The sequence below is a fragment of the Electrophorus electricus genome, chromosome 11 (assembly GCF_041902795.1).
Source record: "Electrophorus electricus isolate QZ-2024a chromosome 11, ASM4190279v1, whole genome shotgun sequence".
Lineage (NCBI taxonomy): Eukaryota > Metazoa > Chordata > Actinopteri > Gymnotiformes > Gymnotidae > Electrophorus > Electrophorus electricus.
The window spans coordinates 23,718,314-23,743,264 of NC_137507.1; the positions used below are offsets into that span (position 1 = coordinate 23,718,314).

The 24,951-nt window shown below is 41.8% G+C and overlaps 2 protein-coding genes across 3 annotated transcripts in view; one reads left to right on the plus strand and one right to left on the minus strand.

The window, feature by feature from the left end:
• Nucleotides 1-5,017, plus strand: part of nyap2b (neuronal tyrosine-phosphorylated phosphoinositide-3-kinase adaptor 2b) — a 17,644-nt gene extending 12,627 nt beyond the window's left edge. Inside the window, exons 5-7 of one of the 2 annotated variants that reach the window (XM_027030033.3) lie at nucleotides 1,061-1,903; nucleotides 2,425-2,522; nucleotides 2,861-5,017. In XM_027030033.3, the coding sequence (XP_026885834.2) occupies nucleotides 1,061-1,903; nucleotides 2,425-2,522; nucleotides 2,861-3,091 (1,172 nt within the window). In that variant the 3' untranslated portion in view covers nucleotides 3,092-5,017. Of the gene's footprint in view, nucleotides 1-1,060; nucleotides 1,904-2,398; nucleotides 2,528-2,860 lie in introns of those variants that run through there. The other variant, XM_081723623.1, reaches the window with a different exon arrangement.
• LOC113590162 (uncharacterized) lies at nucleotides 3,679-24,951 on the minus strand. The gene is made up of 47 exons (XM_081723915.1): nucleotides 24,902-24,951; nucleotides 24,353-24,395; nucleotides 22,893-22,964; nucleotides 22,441-22,575; nucleotides 22,236-22,280; nucleotides 21,929-22,045; nucleotides 21,788-21,844; nucleotides 20,514-20,576; nucleotides 20,325-20,360; nucleotides 20,048-20,089; nucleotides 19,711-19,791; nucleotides 19,395-19,457; nucleotides 19,113-19,157; nucleotides 18,869-18,922; nucleotides 17,983-18,043; nucleotides 17,535-17,654; nucleotides 17,167-17,334; nucleotides 16,994-17,080; nucleotides 16,777-16,914; nucleotides 15,108-15,156; nucleotides 14,425-14,933; nucleotides 12,795-12,908; nucleotides 12,583-12,689; nucleotides 12,248-12,431; nucleotides 11,835-11,909; nucleotides 11,526-11,717; nucleotides 11,283-11,450; nucleotides 11,039-11,206; nucleotides 10,766-10,909; nucleotides 10,498-10,602; nucleotides 10,159-10,340; nucleotides 9,971-10,034; nucleotides 9,603-9,674; nucleotides 9,354-9,470; nucleotides 9,139-9,234; nucleotides 8,792-8,863; nucleotides 8,584-8,712; nucleotides 8,305-8,412; nucleotides 7,647-7,802; nucleotides 7,426-7,533; nucleotides 7,026-7,160; nucleotides 6,808-6,924; nucleotides 6,400-6,588; nucleotides 6,018-6,301; nucleotides 5,465-5,723; nucleotides 4,082-4,108; nucleotides 3,679-3,842 (listed from the first exon to the last, which is right to left on the minus strand). Exons 1-47 carry the CDS (start codon nucleotides 24,949-24,951, stop codon nucleotides 3,679-3,681), a joined length of 5,571 nt encoding a protein of 1,856 aa, XP_081580041.1.

The following is a 24,951-nucleotide window of genomic DNA, read 5'->3' on the forward strand; positions in this document are numbered from 1 at the left end:
GTGTCAGTCTTTTTCCCCCCAGAACTTGAAGTTTATGTGACTTGATTTCACCACACTCTCCTATATTAACATATACATGACATATATACCATAATCTCTGTCACTGGATTTGTTGATTTGGTGTAGTTGTCATGTGACATGTTGGTCTTGCTTGGTAGACATCTGATTTGCCTCTGTTGTCATGGGGATTGTTTTTTTTGTGCTCATTTTCATATGGATCAGTGGCAGTTTGCACCTGTGTCACACCTGCATGCCATCACATGAAGTAATTTGATTGGCTTAGAGACAACTCCTTCTTGAAGATGGAAGAAGATGGAAAACACACTTTTTGACATATTTATCAACTCTTCAATCAAGTCTCACAGCAAGGGCTTTAGATTAAACTAAACCGACAAATACCCAGTGAAACCCAGTGAAATAACAAATGCGAGGTGATGGGTGCTCATAAACCAAATTCAATTACAATGTGTATCTATGAGTTTGAAAGCTATTGCTTCATCTTAGTGGCAGTTGAATTCATTCAAACTCATGTCATCATATTACATTATGTATATCTGTCCTTTTTATTTTACAGTGGTAAATAATATCCATGGATGATATGTCTGAATAATCGGTTGTCCTACAACTTTGAAAAGGGCTGACGTGATTTTGATTTGGACAGTGAAGCTGACATGCATTACTGACATGCATTTTATATTCACTTTTTAATAGTAGCCAGGATTGACTTGATCAATTAGTTTCACATGTGCTGAAAAAAAAAAAATCACTAATTGTTTAGTGAAAAACAATCATCTGCCAACACAGCATTTTGCCTAAAAAATGTCACAGCAGTGCCACTGAATTTCCATAGAGAACTGCAGAACAATGCTGCAGCGGAAAATGAATTCAAGTTATCTTCAGTAGCAAAGTGACACCAAGTGGCTGATTGCCTTTAATGCAGTGATAATGAAAACAATCCTCTTCAATCTGTCTGACTACGGGAATTTGTGGAAGTACAGAGCTGTAGGGATATGAAGCACAAATAAATGTACGTAAGCTTAATTGTTTTGTTCTGCAAAAGGTGAGTCCAAGGGGAGGGGCCACAGCTCGGAGTCCAAGCGAGAGCACAAGGAGAGAAGTCATCATGGCAAGGAGTCCAAGAGAGACAAGGAGCGCAGCAGCAATGGGAAATCGTTGCATCGGCGTGAGAGCAAAGACCGAGAGATCAATGGCACCGAGGCATTACTGAGACGCGATAGCAAAGAAAGAGGCTGTGGCAGCACAGAGCCATTGTCTAGGCGCGACAGCTACGGAGCACCAGAACTACTCTCCAAGCAGAACGGCAAGGACCGGGGCTCTAGCACTACCGGGCCTGCATCACGACATGACAGCAAGGATAGGGTCTGCAATGGTGTGGAACCTTTGTCCAGGCGCAACAGTAGGGACAGAAGCTGTAACGGCTCTGACCTCCTGCCCAGACAAGATGGAAAAGACCCTTCCAGGAATGGACTGGAACGGCACGACAGCAGAGATCGAAGCAGTCATGCTCCAGAACCATTAACCAGGCATGATAGTACCAAAGACCCAGGCAAGACTGGCTTGGAGTGCCGACACAACAGTAAGGAAGGTGGAAGGAATGGTTTGGACTCTCGTCAGGCTGGCAACTATGACACAGCAGACTGCGGTAGGGACTGCAAGGAACGCAGCAGTAATGGGGCGGATGTGGTGAACCGAAGAGACTGCAAGGACAAGGGGGCATATATGACAGAAGCTTTGACCTGGCACGAAAGCAAAGACAAAAACACCTACAGCTCAGAGTCACCCATAGCACATGAACGAGAGACAAGGCCTGGACTGCTTCCTAGCATATCCAACTGGTCCGGACGATCCCCTGTCAGTCCAACTCTGACAACGGGGAACCATGGTGAGTGCTTGATAGAGCACGATAACATATGCTCAATAACTATAACAGAATATTCATTTACAGATGCTCTTGTTCAGAGCCACTTAGAAGAGTATCTTCTCCATGTTACTTGATATAAATGCCCTTCTAGGTAAGATGTAAACCATTGCCAATGTGGTTAACCAAGCAGAAAGGTCTAAGAGGATGAGCAGTAATGACAGTTTGGCTGATCTGGCAGCTTCTCAGCAACTGTCATGAGGGTAGTTTTTGTAGAATGTGCTGGCTTGAAGTGAAATTGGTTGGGATCCTGAGGTCCATACAGGATGTGGAAGAAAGGTTTATGAAAGAAAGAAAAGAGATACTAGTTGGTAGCTGCTGATATCAAGAGTAGCTTCTTTTTCAGAATGGGCATAACCCTGGTGATGATTACATTTGGTTCAGGTTTTCCTAGCTAAATGGTAAAAATGTATGCGATGTTATGACCACTGCCTAATTGTGCAATCTGGTTGGTTGTAGTGAATCATTTTCATCTGGTCTTGCAGAACTGAAGACAGTTACAAAAGTGGGCCGGTCCCCATCCACACCAATCGAACCATCTCCATTAGGGACACCTCAAAGGCAACACCAAGAGGCACAAGAGGTACCATCAATGACGAGGATATTTAGCACCTATACATCTACACATTACTGGGGCCACATGATAATGGTCTTTGCAATTCTACTGCAAATGGCTACAAGAACTCCCTAATGCTTGTTGCATAATATATACACATATTTACCCAAAGCACCTTACAATTATGACTGAGAACTTGAGGGTTAGGGGCCTTGCTCAGGGGCCCAACAGTGGCCACTCAGCAGTGGTGGGGTTTAGATTTAGACACAGATTTAGATCATCACAATCTAAATTTTTGAAAGCCCTATTTACTCCACCTTTGCAAAACAATAACCTTTATAATTTCCTTTTCTTCTCATTTGCAGATGCCACTCATGCCATGGGTATGCGGTGACAGCACCATGCTAGAGATGATTGAAAGAAAACAGCGCCTCTGTCGCGAGATCAGGTCCCGTCAGCGGCTGCTTGAACGGAGCCCCTGCAAGACTGACACCCTGCTGGTCTTGCCTGGCTGGAAGAAGGCCAACGGGGCAAAGAAGAATGGGCCACCCCCGTACCCCACACAGGCCACTATCTTCTGGGACACAGCAATCTGATTGGTCACTGAGCACTTCAAGACTTAGCCTTGCTCCATCCATTATCACTGAGATGGGTGGAGTAGACAATTATAGAGCTCTGAAAGAGCAAGCAAGGGGATTATCATAGCAATATTTCTGAGGGTGCCGATTGTCAGGTTTTCGTATCAATGTTTATATCTAATATTTTTGTATTGTGATTCCTTGAAAATGACCTAGCATTAACAGATATTTTCTAAACAAAGTGGAATATCTTTGCAAAGAATATGTAGTTAGCACAGTACAAAATTTGTTCTTTTCTACTTTTCTTTTTTTACATCGCAATACAAAATGGAATCCTGTTGGATCATTAACTTTCACATGCCTTTATCTTTCAGACCTCACAAAATTATGTTTCCATGGTACTCTGCCATACTGAATGAAGTGTATTTTCACATGGGATGTGAAACTGGATTAGGGCTAGCTTTCTTCTCGCGGCTTTGCCACACCTTTGATTTACTGGAATGTGCAATTTATGTGTTCTCAAATAGATCAGTTATTCTCAGCAGTCAATCAGAAAATATTCAGTTTTTTTATTGTTTGAGCTCTTTGATTATTTAAAGATGCAATCACCACACAAGGAGAGGGTGCCCAAGAGAGTTGATGTAAGCATAATGGAGGATGAACAAGAGTGATAAAGATGGGGCCCCCGTGGTAGGTGGTGCTATAATCTCAAGGGCCTCCTCCTCCATCATGGGTCTGTGGCAATAGCAGGTAGCTGGCAGTGGGAATCCTCCAACATGCACAGAGGTTGCCCAGAGATTAAAGACAATCTGGTATGTTAAAGCATTTTTTGCATCTAAACATTATTAAAACTTGTGTACATGCTTGTTAAATGAAAAGGTTTCTGAAGTACTTTTTTTTTTGCCACATTTGGATAACTTTGTTATTATTTGTGAGTATGTTGCTAAATGTGTCATTTGATTTGTGATGGACACAATCAACCCTGTTTGGGTGTTTAAAACCAATGACCAATGGCTCTCAGCTGCAACAGCTGTTAAGGACATAGCAGCCATGGCTATATGGCCCAGTAATAGGGATCATGGCTGCATAAAAAAGAGCAGTAAAGGACGAAAATGCACTCCTATAATCTACTACACTACTTGGTTAGAAACTTGGCCCCCTCCCTCTACCTCAACCATTCTGATTAGTTCAAGTGGTCATTCATTTGCACACTGAATGCAAAATGTGCATTGCCAAAGTATTCTAAATCTTGCAGTGAAATCAACCCTCCCCTTTATTATTCTTGGCATTACGTCCATGTGGAAAAAATCAACACCTGTACAAAAATGCACTGCCTCAGAGATTGGCAGTCAGTGTCACACTGGGGTGAAAGGTAAGAGAGAGAGCAGTCTGAATACAGGCAACGAGTACACCGACCTCTAGTTGGCAGGCATTTTTGGCATTTGTAGGAGACATAAAATGACAATTTTTTTATGCTCCTAAATGGAGGCTGTTGGTCAATGTTGATGCTTTCCTCATTATGGCAATAGTGGCCCCAGGTGGCACTCTGAACTGACCCAAGAACAGGCTAAATGGAGTAATAACACAGTAGCCAGAGTAGCGCTTAGTACGATCAAAAAAAAACATGGGTGTTTTTTTTTTTCAACCCGTGTGTGTCTGTATGTGTACCAAACTTCATTGTATGCAGGTAACCTATTAAATGATTGTTTGCCATTCACTGTCTTGAGACCAGGGGGTGCAGGTTAATGAAATGTAATGATGTACAATCTCTTTGTATGTAATGTGCACTGTGACAGGTAGAAAGACTATGTCCTTTGTCTTATTGCACACTGAGTATTCTCTGATCTGTATATTAAATGTTGGAGGGAAAAAGAAGTATGATTCTCAGAAGGGTCTTTTTGAGAGAAATAAATATGAACTTCAACCTGCTGTGGACAAAGGAGTCTTTTTTCTTCTTGATTTATCCATGTTACCCTCTAATGCACATGTTTACATATAATGCAAAATGTAAAACATTCCCTGAGAAATGAGAAACTTTGACCTATAGTAGGTAAATAAACAGTAGACCCTATGGCCCATCTAGTTTTTGTTTATAGTATCTCCTGTCCTACTGAAGTACAGCAAGTAAACAAAAAATTCATGTTTCCTCTAATGTGTATGGTCTGATCCAAATAATTTTGGGTAATGAACAACTACAAGCTACTACTGGCAATAAAGCTTTGAAGACTTAATATTTGCCATATTTGAGTAATCACAAATTCAACTGACAAGTGATTATGAGCAGTTAATAAATGAGAATAATAATACTATACTATTCCAAAGACAACCCTTAAATATTACACCTTGTCCATCATGAAGATAACAACAGTCTGTCCCAATGCGCCCGTCATGTCTGCTTCATACACACGTGACACCGGCTGGTGTGCCCACGTTGCTGGTCGGCGGCCTTCATCGTGTGTGATGATGGGGCCATGCCATGCTCTTCCTGGCAGCTCACGCATGTCAGCCAGAAGCTGTAGAGGTTGGCAAAATAGTGGCAGGTGCCACGACGGCCCTGGCACTCCATGAAGGGCTGGGTCCGAAAGTCCTTCAAACAACTTCCAGACGAGGTCAGCGGCTGACCCCCACCTTCGTCACCAGAACCAGTGTACTGAGGGAGAAGTCGCATACACACACACACACACACACACACACACACACACACACACACACACACACACACACACAATATGTACTGTGTAGCAGCTGCATTGCAGAAGTTAGTTACTTCCTTGGTGTTGTTAGTGCTTAGTGTTCTTTGTGTTTGGTTTCAGGATGCAAAGATGAGCCGTGGATCACGTGACACAGATGCATGTAAAACAGCAAAAAGGTTTTTTTTCCAGTGTGAAACCCCCCCCACCCCCCCACCCCAACACACACAAAGTAAGATCAATCACAAACCCACCATAAAAAAAGAATAGCCAATCCACAGACTTCTCCAGCCAGTCAGGCAGCTTGGCACGATGGTATCCTGGCTGTGTACTGCCACGGCTGGGGCGGGCGCCTCACAAACCACGCAGCGGCTGATGTACTGTTGGATCTCCTCACCAGACACTGGCATCATGGGTACCGGCTCGTCGGTGGTCAGCCAATAGGACTTGTCATTGCGGCTGGCATAGTGACACGTGGCAGAGTTACAGTAGGAGAAGGGCATGGGACTGAAGAATTGCAGGCAGGAGCCTGCTCTGCCTAAACATGGAGAGAGGACATTCTTGCATATGAGACCCAGTACAGAAAAAAGGTAACATACAGCACAAACACACACATTAATCCTAGGGAAAGTTTACCCAGGTCTTGTGTGTATGCTCTTTCTTGGCCCTCTAGATAAAGAAGACTGTAACCAGTCCAGAGGAGAGGCATGCCTGTTGGACACACAGGCACCACTGCTGACTGACTGTGAATCACCAGCAGAAACCCAGAGTTCATTGGCTCCACTGTTCCTGGGAAACCAAGCTCACCCGGAGGGCCTGGAGGACCTAGAAAAAAAGTGTGTGTGTGAGAAAAGGAAAACAAACAAACAAACAAACAAATGGAATGAGAGGGACCCGATGAGCACATAACACATTACAATATTGGTGCAATTTTTTTTATTTTTTACAATCATTGATTATGACTGTTTGTCTTGGACCTATAGTGGTTGTTGTGATGTTCTGAAATCCAGTGGTTTGCTGGTATGCTGTATGCCAGTCACAAACCTTGTAGCCCTACAAAGCCTTGTGGTCCAGGGTCACCTGCATCTCCATGAGCACCTGGGTATCCTGCAGTTCCTGGCTGACCAGGAGGCCCATGAGATCCCACCAGTCCTTTTGGTCCTGAAGAATCCACAGCATGACTCCTGAATTATACCTTAACTAGCTCATTCATAGACTGAAATAGTTGGAAGGTGGGTGTGTAAAGATATGGAAACCATTACCTCTGGATCCTGGATTTCCGCTTGGACCAGCTGTTCCTGGCAATCCTGGTGGTCCACGTGGTCCAGGTAGTCCTTCTGGTCCCTTGTATAGGCTTTTAGGGGGTGTAATTTCTTCTCCCGGGTCACCTTTGGCTCCTTAAAAGACAAAATGACACAGTACATATTTAAATGTTTCATATAAGCACCAGTACCAGTAAAGCTCTGCTGTATAATGTACGGTGGAGCACATATCTCTGCTATATATAAAATTTTACAGTTGCTAATTAATTTTCCTATGGGACACTTTATTACAGCTAGTTTCACATTCCAGAATTCAGCTATGACACACTGATCATATATAAAGAACAGCACAGAGTATTAGCGCATACATTTACCTTTCAACTTAGGACAGAATGCTTACCCTTGGGTCCTGATATCCCTTTATCACCCTTGTTGCCTGTTGGACCAGCTCTTCCTATATGGCCCGCTTGTCCTGGGTGGCCAAATAAACCAGGGAACCCACGCACCCCTGTTAAAGAATTAAAAGCATACCATGTCAAGCCATTTTACCATAGTAAAATGTGCTATGAAAGAAGACATGAATTAGCATAAGGAAGATTTTGGCGTACAATTGCAAAATACCTTTGGATCCTGGTGACCCTTGGTTACCAGCACATCCAGGAGGCCCTTGTGGACCTCTTAAGCCCTTTGGTCCTGGGTGTCCCTGTCGTCCCATGACACCTTTGTGTCCTGGGATTGTAATCACAGAACCTGGATATCCAATCTCACCGGGTAGGCCTAAGAGAATAAATGTTAAAAAGCCACACACAAGACACCCACACAAAGCCAGCTGCATGAAAACCCAGAAGGCATTTTAAATCCTTTGTTTTCTTTAAATATATTTCATCCATGTAAATAATGCATGCAAAATTACAAACTAAATAGTTGAGGAGCATGTTCTTTCCATGTTGTAGCACCAGCTCTCACCATGTGAAAATAACAAGCAAATTCATGTTTATGATATAACCACCTTGCCAGGAAAGTCAAGCCCATTCCTCTGTTGGCATGCAGTTGCCATAATAAAAAAAGACCAGAACCTATATGAAGTCTATGAAGTAAACATTGGGGATTAAAATACTACAATGCAATTTATTGTTTTTTGACAAAAATTTGGTCTATATGGGTAATCTGAATTGCCTGAGAAGTAATATAGTGTTCCAACCATTACATACTTGGACCCCTACTAAAATGTAAAAGTAAATTAATCACATTAACAACCAGTAAAAAAGAAAATATTAACCTTCAGGTCCTGTAACTCCAACTGGCCCTCTTTCTCCAATGATTCCTGGAATTGATGCATCACAGTTTCTGCCTAAGGCACCAGGTGGACCATAGTTTCCTGGGGGACCTGAAATATCACCTCCTTCATCATTATATATACAGAAGCTACATAATCAAAATTTGTACCATCAAAAAGTTGAGAAAATATAAAAATGAATCATTTATCTACTTTAGACTGAAATGATAACAAAAGTGAGAATATCTCTTTTATTGTGATTTCCAAATCACTTGTTGACACCTGGGTCTCCATGCTGGCCTCTTAGACCCTTAAGTCCTGGGTAGGAAATTCCTGAGCTTCCTGGAACACCAGATAAGCCTGGTTCTCCTGGATCACCTTGTAGTCCAGGATGCCCTTGTATTCCAGCACCTGCAATTGCAAAATTCTAAATGTCAGACATGCATATCTAAAAAACAACTATAGTAATGCTCAACAAATCTTTTCTTACCTTTGGCACCTTTCTCTCCTGCAGGTCCTGGATGACCATTTACACCGTTGAGACCTGGTGGTCCTGGAAATCCTGTGGAATAGAAATTCTATTGTAATGCAAATTTAGCATGTATCAAGACAAGACTCTTTCATTTATATAATACATCCATTTACATAGTAAAGACAACAAGTGTCAAAGTGCTGCACAAAAAAATCTAATAAATACCTCAAAATAATATACTAATTTGAACAGAAAATAACACTTTATAAACATCTAGACATGTTCCTTTATTGTGAAACTACAACATAAGGTTTAAAAAAGTAAACACTGGCTATTTTCAGTTTTAGTTAGTTCTGTTTTATTACCTTTCAGACCTTGTGGGCCCGGATAACCTTTAGGTCCTGGAGTGCCTGAATTGCCTGGAGGACCAAAATGTGAAAGACCTGGAGGACCCACACATCCTACAGACAAACAAACGCAGCATTTGAAGTTCCGCCCACATGGTTTACAGAGATGTAATATGCTCTTTAGATGCTGTAAGTTAGCATTATGGCACTTAAAAAAAAAAAAAGGAAATTACCAGGAGGGCCAGGTGAACCTGGTTCACCTGGTGGTCCGAAAACACCAGGGGGCCCACGTTGCCCATGTGGACCCTGGAATCCTCGATCCCCTGTGTCACCTGGATCTCCATTCACAGCTATGAGAGGAAAACAATAACATCTAAATAATGCTGATTACCCACTTCCAAGAATGTGCACAAAGAAAGGGCTTTCAAAATGTTACTTTCAAAATGATTGTATTTAAAATGTTTAAAAGTGATCAATCTGACCTTTTCCATTGTCACCCTTAAAACCCTTTGGTCCAGGTGGACCTGGACACCCACTGGAGTCTCCGTGGTCACCTGGAAAAAGATTTTGTGCCATATCAACACCACCACAAATGGGATTTTTCAAAATCTGGTAAACCTAAGAAACGTAGCTTACAGTAGTTCTGTACTTATGACAAGATACATTTTGAATCTATTATTGTCAAAACTCGAACAAGAACTATAGTGTCAGTAAATTTCATTGTCCGTACAATCAAATTACATTTATTTTTCATATTGAAAAAAAAATATATGAAAAAAGTAAATACATTTCTTGGAAAAAGTCATGTTTTTTCCAATCAAAAAACTTAATACTCATGGCAGTGTTATACCTTTAATGCCAGGTATGCCTGGAATGCCTGGGGCACCATAATGTCCAGGGTGCCCCTGTTCACCCTGTTTTGGAGGGAGGGAAAATTATACACATGTTCTCACATGGTTCTTACTGAACAATTCCTTAAAGCACATTTATTATATCCACACTTCCTCTAGTCCAAAACCCGATCAGAGCAAGAGTAACCTGATCTCCAAAAACTCCTGGGAACCCTATAGCTCCTGGATATCCTTTGGGCCCAGAGGAGCCCGGGAGTCCCTGTGGGCCATTTCTTCCAGGCAAGCCAGCAGAGCCCTTCTGAAATCCAGGGGCACCATTTAATCCATTCAGACCTTTCTTACCAGGCACCCCTGGGACACCTTTAAAGCCTGTTAAGGAGAATTTTGATACATCATGTCACATATTTCTCTGACTTCCATATTATTAGGTAGAGTGCCATTCATGCTGCTGACTCCCTACATATCAGTAACTCAGCACATCAGTTTTTCAGCAATATTTTAAAAAACATTCACTAGAATGATTTACCTCTAGGTCCTGGAAATCCTGGTCTTCCAGGGTGTCCAGGTAAACCCATCGTGCCTTTCAGTATGACTATCGGTGGGCCTGGAAGTGCAGGACTTCCCCTAGTACCTAATCAAATTGTAAAAGTAAATGTAGATACAAAATGTAAATGAAAATCAAATTAAACCCATATCAACAATCCCATTTAAGGATACACAGCTAAGGAATTCAAGTGTCTGCTTTATAATACGTTTTCGGTTAAAACAACTATAACCAGTATAGAGGTTAAAACCTTTGATTCCTTTAGAACCCATGTCTCCTTTTGGACCTGTGTGACCCTCACCACCTCTCACTCCTGGTGTTCCTGGGACCCCAGGTAAACCAGGCAACCCAGATAACCCTTTTGTTCCACTTAACCCAGGATGGCCTCTAACACCTTCAAAGCAAGTTTGTCCATGAATTGTAATATATACATACATACATACACACACACAATTTTTTGACAATGGTCCTTCATCAGTTGTATAAGCAAAGTGCTTCATAATATACATATTGTAATGTATACCTTTCACCCCCAAAAATCCATGTATCCCTGGTTCACCAGGAGCTCCTCTGAGGCCAAGAGGTCCTGGGGGACCAGGTGGGCCAGGCGGGCCAGGAAAACCTGGAGGTCCCTTCATCCCATACCCAGGAAATCCCATCACACCCTTTTCTCCTTTTATACCACTGGTACCTTTCAGGAAGAGAAGGTCTCGGTGTGAAAAAGACTATGAAGAAACAAAAACTATTTTAGAGCCTCAGCGTTTTACCTGGCTGTCCAGGCAGACCCATGAAACCTGGTGCTCCTTGGGGGCCTGGGGGACCCCAACAAAAATCATTTCCACTTCCTGGCAGTCCAGGTGGTCCTTGGTTCCCCTGCTGCCCTTCACAACCTGAAATTCCAGGAGGTCCAGGAGGCCCGGGAGGCCCTGGTCTTCCTGGGCAAGCACAAGATGTTAACAAGGACACAGACCCAGGGATAGCACATGTATGATATGATGTATAAAACATACCAGGTAACCCGTCATGGCCTGGAGGGCCCTGAATGCCCTTTAGACCAGGGCGTCCAGGTAACCCTGCCAGACCAGGTGGTCCAGGTTTACCACTGTGGGCATCTCCTTGGGGCCCAGGAAAACCTGGAGGTCCTTTCGGCCCTGGTGAGCCTGGTGCACCATCATAGCTGTGTCCAGAAAGACCTGGATCACCTGGATCACCAGGTAATCCTGGAAGGCCTACAAAGGTGAAGTCTTTACATTTGCATCAGTAAAACAGAGATTAATAACTATAGTCTTTAGAGAGAAATAGCAGCTTGCCTGAAGGACCATATCTCACATCTCCATCTCCTTTTTCTCCTTTTGGTCCTGGAAACCCAGGAAGTCCATTATAACCAGGTGATCCTGGCAAACCAGGTGGTCCTAGTTGTCAGAGTAGAAGACTTGTCATTTCACATCATTCCACTGATCCAATGTAGGACAATAGAACAAGCAAATTACCAGACAGACTCTTTATGTGAATTTATGTTAAACACAGAATCGCACCTTGGTCACCTTTGTCACCGTGGTTGCTAGGAGGACACCCAGTGAGGATATCCCCTAAACATACAAAAAAAAAAAACATGCACTTAGTTACACATTCCAGAGAAAAAAACATATTGAATCAATGTTGTTTCAGGCCTAGTGTTGATCAGAGAAACTAATTCTGCCAATTTGTATCCGAAATATGTGTATAGACATACCTGGAGGACCTGGCGGTCCAGGAAATCCAGGTGGACCTTGAGGTCCCTGTTCCCCTGGAGGTCCAGGAGGCCCCCATGCCACATGAATATCTATGCCATGAGGACCTAGAGGCCCTGGGTATCCTTTAGACCCTGACTCCCCAGGGTACCCCTTGTATCCTTTGAGACTTGGATAATCAAATCCCTAACAGAATAAATCAACACTTAAATTAAATCACAAATAGCAATTTTACATCAGCTACAAACCAGCCATTACAACAACTTGTCATTTCGTCCTTCACAGGAATATTGCCATGGTAACAGAACACATGCCACAAAAGTCTATTGTCACTCACTGGAGGGCCAGGATCTCCAACCAAACCAGGTGGCCCTGGAAAGCCTGGCTGGCCCATAGTTCCTGGTCTACCAATGAGCCCAGGATTTCCTTGGTCTCCTTTTATGCCTTTTTGAGGTATGCCATAAAATCAAGAATTTAACAAAGTATTATGAAATCAAAACAATACTAATAAAACAATGTTCAGAAAGCATAATTTTAAACAAATCTTACCTTTTATCATTGAAACATAAGGGTCTCCTTTTTGTCCTTTTAATCCCTGAGGACCAGGAGGGCCAGGCTTTCCCTTGATATCAGGGATTTCAAAATTAGCATTCTGAAACTGGACTACAAGGGAAGAGTGCATGCTACAGCGCGTGCACGTGCACACACACACACACACACACACGCACACGCACACACACACTATTCTAGAAAAAAAATTAAGAGACCATGCCAAAGTTTCATCTCTACATGTATGCCAGCCATTCTAGTGTTGAATTTCAACACAGGGGCTGTGTTCAAAACAGTTACTACATATTAGTCATATACTGATTGGCCCCAAATCACTATGCCATATGTAGTATGTAACCAAAATAACATTTCCAGCATGTAAAAGATACCTGGATGATGTACTACATCTGCCAAATATTCCAGTACGCAACCAGAGTTATCTTCGTGGTGTACTGCATTCAGGTATGCAACGATGGGGGAAAATCTTCCACAAGTGGGCAGAACATTCATATGTTCAAATGACCTCGTCGTATAGTTTGCGTTTGTTGCATACTGGATTCTATACTGCATACTACTATGGGGACCAGATTGCCGTATGCAGTATACAAACTCTCCCCCAGCCCCAGACCACGTGGTATGGCCCGCCATGTGGCTTTGTTTTTGTATGTTTGACAGTGTGCCATGTGCTATTGTATGGTCTGTGCTGCCACATCCCTTTGTTAGCCTGTTACTCGTTTTCATCTCTCCTTTGTTCCACACTCAATAACAATATGTATTTAAACCATTGTGTTTGACACGCTGTTTTCGGTCATTGTTGTTACTTTGCCCTAACTACGTGCTGTGCTGCTACCACTGTGTTATCGTCATTGTGTTTGCATGTCACGTTCGCTGTCTCCTGTTCGTCATTCGCGTTTTACTTTCGTTTTAAATTAAAGGTTAAAAAACAATTTTTAAAATCAAGGTAATTTCAATACGGAATATGATAATTCCAATCAATATGAACTTGATTTCTTTGCTGTGACGTGGAGGTTAAGCAGGATGCGGGGACGAATCGCATAAACAAGAACACGTTTTATTTAGCACATATAAACACGCACGACGTAGCACGCGTGCTAATGGCTTCAAACACCGACAACCACAGACACGTAAACGACAGACATTTATACACGCATACTAATGACACAATGAGGAGCAGGTGTGAGACAAGGCGGGCGTGGCCATATTGACGAACACACACACACGGGGCCGTACCGTGACAGAGCCCCTCCCCAACGGTGCGACTCCCGGCGCGCCAGCTTATCGGGCTGCGGCCCCGGGACCAACGACAAATGGCGAGACCAGAGGACCGAACGACCCGACACGGGCTAGCGCGAGCAGGACAGAGGTGGGAAGGACAAGGATCAAGACGACAACAGTTACAAGGAGGGTCACGATAACTAGCACAGACACCAAAGGGGACAAAAAGACTGGTACAAACAACTTGATGGGGACAGACACAGTGACTGGGAGTTGTACAACATTATTCAATATATTAGCTGAGGAGTCCAGGTAAGCCGGCAAGAGCCACAGGCTGTTCCCCAGTCGCTGGCTGGGCTGCAGTCCAACCCGCGTGTGGGGAATCGCCCCTCACCAATTTGGGGGCGGCAACCGCTGCTGTCCCGCCTCAGGAACCGCACCAGCCACCTTGCCCGTCTCTGGGGTGGGCATGGTGCCGCCTCCTTCCTGCCTCTACGAGGCTTTGGTACGGGCTCACGAGATCTGGGGCTGTGAGCCGTAGCGAAGGGAGTTTCCTCCTCGAACAAGGTCGCCTCTAGGTATTTCGCGCGGGCTGGCTTGTTTGCGCCTAGGCGATACCTCCTGGGCAGAGCCTTAGGCGGTATCGTAAATGCCGGAGGCTCATCGTTCCCGGAGATGACAGAATGAACGTCACTGTCAGCGAGAGAATCCCCATAGAGGACCTCCTCCACCTCCATCAGTGCATCCTCCATATAATCGGACTCCAAGTCTGACCGCAGGCTGACGTCACTGTACTCTACTCTCTCTCCACAATCAGTGCAGCCCTCAAAATAGTCCATGTAGGGGTCGTAGGACCCAGCAGAGTCCATTTCCGTGTGCCGATCCTCATAGTCCGGCTGAATTCTTTAGGACTACACATAGTCTGACCCTGGACTATAACCAGGGCCCCCCCAAAATCGTTCAGTGGCCTCCTCCCCTGTTGTGGGCTTATGGAGTGAGGCCAGGATAAGGGAGGGTCTCTCTGTGTGGTAGTAGGACCCTATGGAGTCCGACTTCGAGTACTGGACATTATTGTACCTGTCCTGGTAGCCCGACGTGGGTCCGTGCCTCTTCACCGAGTCCGCACCTGGACCACACCCAGGGTCCCCCGCAACTCACCCATTGGCACTCTCCCCTGCTGTGGGAGTCAGGAGTGTGCCCAGGAATATGGAGGGCTTCCCTGCGAGGGCTGTGGGAAGGCGTCTACGTCCTTTCCTACCCTTCCTTCATTTGCTTCCTCTCCCAGGCATCCTTTATCGGTTGGTGTTTCTGTGACCTGGAGGTTAAGCAGGATGCGGGGACGAGTCGCATAAACAAGAACACGTGTTTTATTTTGCACGTATAACACACACAAGACGTAGCACGCGTGCTAATGGGTTCAAACACCGACAACCACAGACACGTAAATGACAGACATTTAGGCACGTGTACTAATGACACAATGAGGAGCAGGTGTGAGACACAAGGAGGGCATGGCCACATTGAACACACACACACACACAAACACACACACACACACACACACACACACACACACACACACACACACACACACGCACACGCACACACGGAGACGTTCGGGGGAGGGGCCGTAGTGTGACATTTGAATTATATTTTTTATGCAGATTTTTATTTTGATCAGTTGTCATTTTCTGCAAATACATTTCTGTGAATGACAATATTTTTATTTGGAATTTGGGAAATTGTTGTCTGCTATTTATGGAATAATAAAAACATTTTAATTTTACCCATAAAGTGATACATTTTGCAATGGTCTCCATTTTCAAGAGCTGTGTTAAAGAAAATTAATAATAAAGCATTAATATAATAAGAAATAATATAGAATTAACAATAAAGCATTAATTAACCAATCAATAGCTTTAACTTGGTCATACCATTTCCTGGGTCTAATATTTAAAACCCTTTCTGCATTATACAGCCTGATTGACAACTTGAATGACACGTTGTTTCTGCTTATGACAATATTCCTCAGGAAAGCTATTTTTAATATATTTCATACATCGGATAATATAATTCAAATGTTATGATTTTGTTTAAATGAATATTTACATATTTTAACTTTAAACTTTATATAATTTTTTTTTTTACATTAATCAACATTACATTTATTTGTAGTTTCTGGTCAATTGCTTTAATATACATTAGGAGAACACAGATTGCATAAGCATGCATGCTTGTGCATATTTTATGTAGTCTCAGAATTTATGTATTTAAATACATACCACAAATAGGTTGTGTTAGTGTATTTTCAATAGCCTATAAAACCTTTGTCTGCAACTTCATTAACCCCAAGGCTCCTACTGTCTATACACCCTTTCTCCTGACACAATCCCATTCAGCTCATCTGTGTCGCTTTCTCCTGACACAATCCCATTCAGCTCATCTGATTTCTTACTGCTAAATCCTGGCTCCACCTCAGTGTGCTCAACTCAGAGAGCCAAATATAATTTTTTTCCTGTTAAATCCATAGATGATTGAGGCTTTCACTTTCATTTTTAACCCATTTAATTGTCAGTTAATTTTTTACGCAAGAAAAGTAAATAAAACATTTATATATCTCTATCCCTCAGTTGAAAGCTTTGTTTTGGGAGCATTGTTTATATATACTCTTATATAATGGCACCCTTGAGGCGTCTTGGGAAAAATGAAATCAATATGTCTTCACTTACAGTAGGGCCAGTTGTACCTGGGTCTCCAGGAGGACCAGGACTGCCCTTCTCCCCTCTACTCCCTGGAAAGCCATCATATCCTGGTGGTCCTGGTGAATCGATAGGGGCATGCAACCCTGATCCACCAGAACTGCAATAATTATCACCTGGACAGCCTGTGAAGAAAATGAGTAGGTGTCAAATGATCCATTCACTGTGTATTTAATCAGGAAAGAAGTAATGCAAATACTGCACCTTTTTGCCCCATTTTGCCTTTTGCCCCAGGAAGTCCTCGGTCACCCTTATCCCCAGGAAGTCCTGGAAGCTCTAGGAAGCAAAGGCCTTTAGTAAAAAAAGAACAGGAGGAAAAAATGTCATTATATGTGATTTATCATCACACATGTTTAACAACAACAAAAAAGCTAAACAATTCTTGCCTGATGGACCAGGTTGTCCTCTGACACCTTTGATCCCAGGAAGCCCAGGTGGCCCAGTTGGCCCTGGAAGTTCTGGTTCTGATTCTACAAGCAAGCCCAGGTCTCCCTTGATCCCCTTAGGCCCCTCAGAACCCCTCAGTCCTGGAGGTCCAATTAAGCCTGAAAATCAGGGCATGTAAAAAAAAAAAAAAAAGAATATGTAAAACCAGAGATAAAATAAAATGAAGTGTAGGACTGGTGGCACAGAAACCTGACTACACCCATTAGCTGGAATAAAAACATATGTATATTTGACAGTTAGATACGATGGCCTTAAAAGATGCCAAGATAAATATAAGTAGAATAAAGGTGCTGTAGACCTGTGATAGTCTTCCCAGGATGTCCAGGTAATCCTGGCTCCCCCATGAATCCATAATCTCCTGGGAGCCCAGGTGGTCCACGTGGTCCCTGGTCACCATGTGGTCCCTGGGTGCCTGAGACTAAGATAACAGTAACTAGCAACTGTAACTGTAGCAGTATGAAAGGAAACACAGTGATTAATTATTATAATGCTATAGCATGATTCTTCATGACCTTTGTCACTTGTGACATCTTGGATTTCTCCAACACTGCTTTTAATATTTTCTACAAATGATTTTCACACAGTCCTCCATTTGAGATCTTATCTATTTTAATTTAAATTAGGAATGCCAAGGAGAAGGGATAAATCATTTTCAAACATTTCACATTTTCTTTAAAATTGTTTATTTTTTTTAAGCATATGACCTCACTCTAATTTCTGCCTGTCCATTGATTCGACTTCCCTACCTGGTTCCACTTGGAGACTGTTAAAACCTGCACCTTTTGGACCTGGAACTCCTCTATCACCCTGCAGGACAGTACATATAATAAAAAAAAATAAAAAAAAATCACGTGTAAGTATTACAATTTTTACACTGACAAGAAGTGTTTAACCCATGATTGCAACCCAGGTCCAACCCCAATCCAGGTCTGTCACTGGGACATGTCTTAAATTTATTCAGTGTGATTAAAGGGAGATATGGGGTTTTTATTGGGTATGTAATTAAAATAAAAAATTAACTTTATTACTATCACTTTAATATACAGCAAACATGTTTTGCTTTTTTATTTATTTATTCAGGGATCTGCTGTATGCCAAGTACAGTTTCTATACTGTTCTTTAGGTCAGATAAACAGCCAATTGCTTAACCATGATTGACCATGTCAGATGTAAGCAAGCAAATAATGTCAGCCATACAACAATCAGTTAACAGCCTGACTTGGGTCAGGACATTTACCACAGAATAATCCAGATGAGATATAGGTTTTATGCAATGGGATGGTCAGTTTCACCAGAGGGAGAGGGGGTTTGGGGATTGGGCAGGGTATGATGGTGTATAACCATCACCCCAATCCTGATCTGGTTTCAAATAGTAGTTTATAGATAATTACCAAATAGATAATAGACCTTTTACATTATATAACAAAATCGATCAAACGGGGGATGTCTGGCTTTGTCTCTTTTGTTTTTACTGTTGGTTTGGCATCTCCTCGCATTGCCACCTCAAATCGAGCCTAGTTCTACACAGCTCTTAAACCTTTTAGGTCAAAGCTTAAACCACGTTTAACCCAGGTCAACAGCTCAATGTAAAAGGGGTATAGGAATGTTGGATTCCTGCTGTTGACAGCTCACCTTCAGACCAGGGCGACCATGATGACCAGGTGGACCTGGGTCTCCAGGAGGTCCCTGCACAGAAGAAAAAAATTGGCTAGTTCATCTTTATCATTTCAATATTGTGTGTGAGATATTGAAATGCTGGTTCTGTCAAACTAGAGGTAAGTACTATTCTCTATCAGGATGCACGCACACACAAAACAATTCTAATACAATATTTTGAATACTAGATTAATCAACAATAAAGGCTGTAATCTGTGACCTGTAACCCTGGAGGTCCTGTTAAGCCATCAATGCCTGGCAGACCCTGAAAAAAGAAGAAATTATAGTTATTCCTAAGGAACACTGTTAACTGCAATATAGGTTCATGCTTGAATTTGAACGATTGACAACTCAATGCCAATGCCAAGGACAGACCTATATGCTAGTTAAGATGAACACAAAACCACTTAAGTGTAATGCTGTCTCTTGGTTCTCCAATTCAGTTATCATTCTTCCAATTACTCCAGCTGTGACTGCACAGCTGCATGGCTGAGATCATTACCTGGGGCCCAGGAAGTCCATCATTGCCCCTTTCTCCTTTGGCACCAGGCTCTGTTGCAGGTCCCTAAAGATAAGAGCTCATGTCAGTTTCACCCCTCACTCATGCACACACACACACCCAACCAAAACTCTACCCCAAAACACACACACACTTACATCTGCTCCATCTAGCCCACAGACTCCTTGCCTTCCCTTTTCTCCCTGAAGCAAAGATCATTTGGTGAACACATAATTATACTACTACTAATATCACCAATATCATCATCATGATTATTATTATTGTAGTGATTTTAGTTTGAATGGCCAGACCACCTTACCTTTTCTCCTTTAATAATGTGATACACAGGAGGCTCCACCACCTCATCTGGTCCAGGGGGACCTGGTTTTCCAGGGGCTCCCTGAAGTACACAGTTAAAGGCTGTTAAAAATCCATACTGAGTCCTTAGGGAGGCGTTACTGAAACAGGCTATGCCATTTTCCCCTTACTCCTTTTTTAATAAGAAAGTCTTTGTACTGTACTGCCCCCTAGGGGTCAAAGAATGCTTTAACATTTACAGGTTGAAATATTCCCTTCCCAAAATCCTTCAAGAATAACACTCTTAATGCTTTGCCACAATCTCTGTAGTTTTGTTTGTCCATGATGAGCAGACATACCTCATCACCTTTTAAACCTGGAAGTGACCTGCCAAAATCACCCTGGAAACAAAGACAATTTATGTGATATGCTCTTACTATAGTACACTGCAGTTACTCACCTGAAATCTTCTTCAGATTATCAAACACACACACACACACACACACACACACCCACCCACCCACCCTCTCTCATACAATGTGTGTATCCCATTTACCAAACCTGTGAGTGTTTGTGGGATGTAAGTGTGTGTGTGTGCGCGCGCGCGCGCGCATCTCTGTTTATATGCAGACATACTGGTGGTCCTTGTAGTCCTGGAAGACCAGTAGGACCCTGATGAAGAAATGACATGTCATTTGATTGTAAAAAAAATATTCATATAAAAAGGAACTCTCAAGCAAATGTAAAGCAACAACTTAAAATAACTATGAAATTGTGGAATCCATTTAACCTGGCAACATAATAAATTTGTAAATCTTGTCTCACTATAAAGCCTTTAGGACCAGGAGGGCCTCTAATTCCAGGTGCACCATTAGTGCCAGGTAATCCCTAAAAAAAGAAAATTCCCAATACAAAGTGAATACACAGTGCAATCATAATATAACATTTCACTCAACTCTACTACTGATGGGCAATGAATCATGCATTAAAATGTTATACATTTACATTAAATGTTCCATGTTTAAAGTATATCTCCATTCAAATATTCTCCTTCATTCCTGCTGTGGTTATGTATCGAAGAACCGCCCAATAGTTATTGTCTTGTCATAGGTGTAGCTACTGTTGGTATGAAACCGGAAAAGCCACCGACATATACAACTCATCATATTTTCTGAATTATGGAAGATGAAATCAGTTTCATCAAGCTAGATTGGTTCAACATGTTTATATATAAAAATGCTGTTCTGTAATTCAAATGTAATATAAATTACATTTTAAAATTTTTATTATATTTATGTGGAAACCATGTAGATCAAAAAACTTTTGGGTAACCATAGCCTTTAATTGTTACTATTGTCACCGTAATCTATTTTCTCATTCACAAAGATTAAATATTTTTTTTCCTATCAGCATCATGACCTTAAAGTCTAAAAAAGAAAGAAAAAATAACTTACAATTGGACCAGGTGGACCAGCACTGGACTAGACATACATATATACATATAAACACAATTATACACTTACAATTAGCTTACACTGACTTTACCAGTGGTCAGCCCATACTCATATATGGTTTGCCTGAATACAATGCTATTTTTCTTCACAATTTTGGAGGTATACAGTCATATAAGGAAATGTAGCCTAATACAGTTTCACCATAAACCTTAGTCAGTTATGACCGCTTGTATTCTACTGTTTTCTTTCTTCTTCTCTCTGTTTTATTGTACAGATGATGCGCTCAGACTGCAGGTGCTGGGAGCACAGATTAACTCTTTTTGCAAGTTTTGTGTTTGTGCTCACACTGTACACAGATGAAACAATTATGGCTACACATGAGAAACAACCATAACCCGTAACAATAATAACCACTCACACAATACAGGAAACTTGTGAAAATATAATATTTTGATAAATGACTAAAAAATTGAAAGAAGGTACAAACAAAATTTAAGAGATTTCATGACTTGACCCAAATCTCCTGATTTTCCAAGTCTGGGATAGACTTTTAAATATTCCATGACATTCCACAAATCACAGAGTGTTTAACCTTCTAGTTACCTACAGTGAAAATTAAACACAAATTGCTTGAATCCAACATACCAAATGTTCAGTTACATATGAGGGCTCTCCTTTCATGCCTTTTGGACCCAGTAATCCCTGAGTGTGGGAAAGCATGGTTAATCAGGTTGTCCTTAAACTTAGTTATATAACCCCCTAAACCAATTAAACAGACATACTTACAGGAAGTCCAGGTAATCCACCAATCCCATTTGTCCCAGGCAGGCCAGGATCTCCCTGAGTCCCATTGCATCCATCCAAACCAGGTAAACCAGGAAGACCTCCAGTCCCAACATGCCCCTGCCAATCACCAATCACCTTCAGTATGGTACACTACCACACTAATTTGACTGTACATCACCTACTGAAGACCAGGAGGAGCTCATACTGAGCTACAGACCTCTGTGTCATAGGCATACATATAACAGCAGAGTGATTAGGGGTTGTACTGGTGTATTATTCCACATGTATGAGCCATCCCTGTACTTACATCAACACCATTTGCTCCAGAAAATCCTGTAAGACCAGTGCTTCCCTTGAGGAAACAGTCAGTTATTTAGACATAATTGTCCTTATTTTAAGACAAGACACAAACATAGTACAATCAGTAAATAAAGGAGCCATTTATAACCATTCGCATCAATCTTCCAAACCACCCAAGCTCTGAAAAATGACTGATACAAATGGCCTCTTACTCTCTCTCCTGGAGGGCCATCCAGCCCAGGAGCTCCCTCTACACCTCGTCTGCCCTTCTCACCCTCCTGGCTGCGTGGGCCACGGGACCCTGACTGACCCTGAACACCGTCCTTTCCCAGTTTACCTGGGGCCCCCTGTGAAAAACAAAAGAAATTGGTGCATTGTGGACAAAACCAAAACCGGCATTTAAATACAAGTTCATTTAACAAAATGTCTTGTATTAGGAAAGCTGTGCTAAAAACAGACAGCAGTCACATGACCTCACACAAAGCATCCCAAGAGAGTATAACATTTAAGCACTTGACTGTAATGCCAATAGATTTCAAGATCAAAAGGTGAAATACTGTGAAGGGAATTCGGTTGTCAGAACAGAAAGCATTCTAGGAGTCTAAGAATTGATTAATGGTGAACACTATTGATTTACAAATCGTCTGTAAGTTTATGTTCATACCCGGGCACCTTTGGCAGGTAGGCACCTGCACACAGAACAGTCTCTGCCATTACATAGCTCTAGTATCTCCCCCTGAAAGACATACAAAAAATAGCATTAAACCACTTGTTGCGTTTTTATGTGACCTAGAATTTAAAGGATGTATAAAATGGTTTTGCAACTGTGCCTAAACCTCTTTTCTCACAGTTTTGAAACTTTCTACACAACTGCTCTTGTTATGGGAGCTGATGGCTTGAGACAAGATGCTATGACAACCCTCACCTCTGATGGGAAAATGCCGACATGAAGGACATGAAGAATCTGCCTATCAGTGCAGAGTTCATACCAAATTCCTTTCCCACATTCTTCACTGATCTTGGTCTCATAAACAGGAACATTTACCAAAATGTTTAGCAAATCTCTTGAAACTGTGGATTCAGAACATAGGGACTGCCCACACACAGCTGCTGATAAGCAAATGATGTCTTCACTTTTGGTAAAGAAGTTGTTACTAACAATTGGCACTAAACCCACACACACACACACACACACACACACACACTTGATGGTTAAGAGAAAATGAAGAGTATGCTGAGGTAGACAAATGCACAACTTGTATATATAAAAGTGCATTACAAGTGCATTTTCGCTCATTCACATTTGCATGCAGAACGTCCTCAAGACGTCTTCCAGAAGGCCATCTCATGAAGCTTTTTGAGGCTCACTTTCCCTCATAGAATGGGGGGGGGGGGGAACAAAATAGCTAGAAAACATGTAAATATTTTGCATTGTGACTGTCACTTGTTAAAAGCACTATATGAGTAAACTGAGCGCAGCTGAACTGAACTCTTCTTGTCTGCTTTTACTGACCTGAGAGCATAAATTGTTGAGAATATATGGTAATTGTTTAGTTTGAAGAACCCTGCCTAAGGACTTCATAAAATATTTAGCATCTAAAAAAACTTGGTCGTTGGTATTTTGTACCTGTTTTATATTCAGTTAATTTTGGGAAGTTTTTGTTTTTCATGTACATGGTGAGCAGGTTCTTCTGTCCTTTCAATAATAAGGAGAAAGACCCTTTGAACTGACAGCCTGGCCATAGTTTTAGTAGGTACAGAAAGGTTAAGTTAAATGCTATGCCTGAGATCCCCAATGGTGCTGTATCTTGTGCTGAGGGAGATGATGGGGAAGATAAAAGAATAAAACAAAATATTTCTTTCAACTACACAATACTACGCTGAACATGTTCTGTTCATTTTAATGAAGCAGGGTCATGGAAGATGGTTTCAATGATCATTTGCTAACAATAGCTTGCCACTGAATGTTAACCTCATACACAGTGTGCTTTCATGGATAATGCAACAACAACAAAAAAACTTTAAATGTATTTGGTTCTTATAATTCAGTGCATCCACTGAATTCTATAGGTTACTTCAGATCACAGTGGGGTAGTATTAGACAGAAAGAAAGAAAGTTCTCACCCCATTGACCTCATTTTCTGAAAGATAAACCAGGGTGATCCACCTAAAAAAACAATTTAAAACCTTAATTTGTTTTCCGTTAAAATGCATTTTAAATCATTTACCTGTTTAGATTAAATACAAGGAAGCGGAAAAATAAACCAATGTAACTATGAAGGACTTACACATGAGTGCAATGTCATCTAACTGACTGGTAGCAATGACTAGGGAAGGAGAACGTGTTTTGGCAATGTGATAACGTAATAACATGGTACAAGATTTATGAATATTCATTTTTAACTTGTTTATTGTTTTTGAGGTCAGACATTTTCGGTCATGCTGGCAAGCTCATATGTCACACTGAAAAACAACATACTTAAGAAAACAATGCTTTTCAAAATGTTCATTATTTTTTCCATAAAGGTATGCATTCATTTGGAATCTGTTTCTGCATCAATAGCAGTATATCTATGGGGTTCAGAACAAATATCCAGCTGTGTGCTGGACCTTAGATTTTATTATTCTAAATACTGAAGCATCCCTGTTGAACAGTGAGAGGGCTGAACTCACCAGAGAGTGAAGATATGCCATGCACCAAAGCAACATAGAGGCTTCTTCAT

Excerpts from the sequence above, each read along its gene's own strand:
- LOC113590162 (XM_081723915.1), bottom strand. The coding sequence starts at position 24,951 with ATGAAGAAGCCTCTATGTTGCTTTGGTGCATGGCATATCTTCACTCTC. Across the intron at positions 19,458-19,710 it reads ACATTATTAAAGGAGAAAAG|GGACCTGCAACAGAGCCTGG; the intron begins GTAAGGTGGTCT and ends TCTTATCTTTAG. Across the intron at positions 9,471-9,602 it reads TAAGGGTGACAATGGAAAAG|CTGTGAATGGAGATCCAGGT; the intron begins GTCAGATTGATC and ends TTCCTCTCATAG.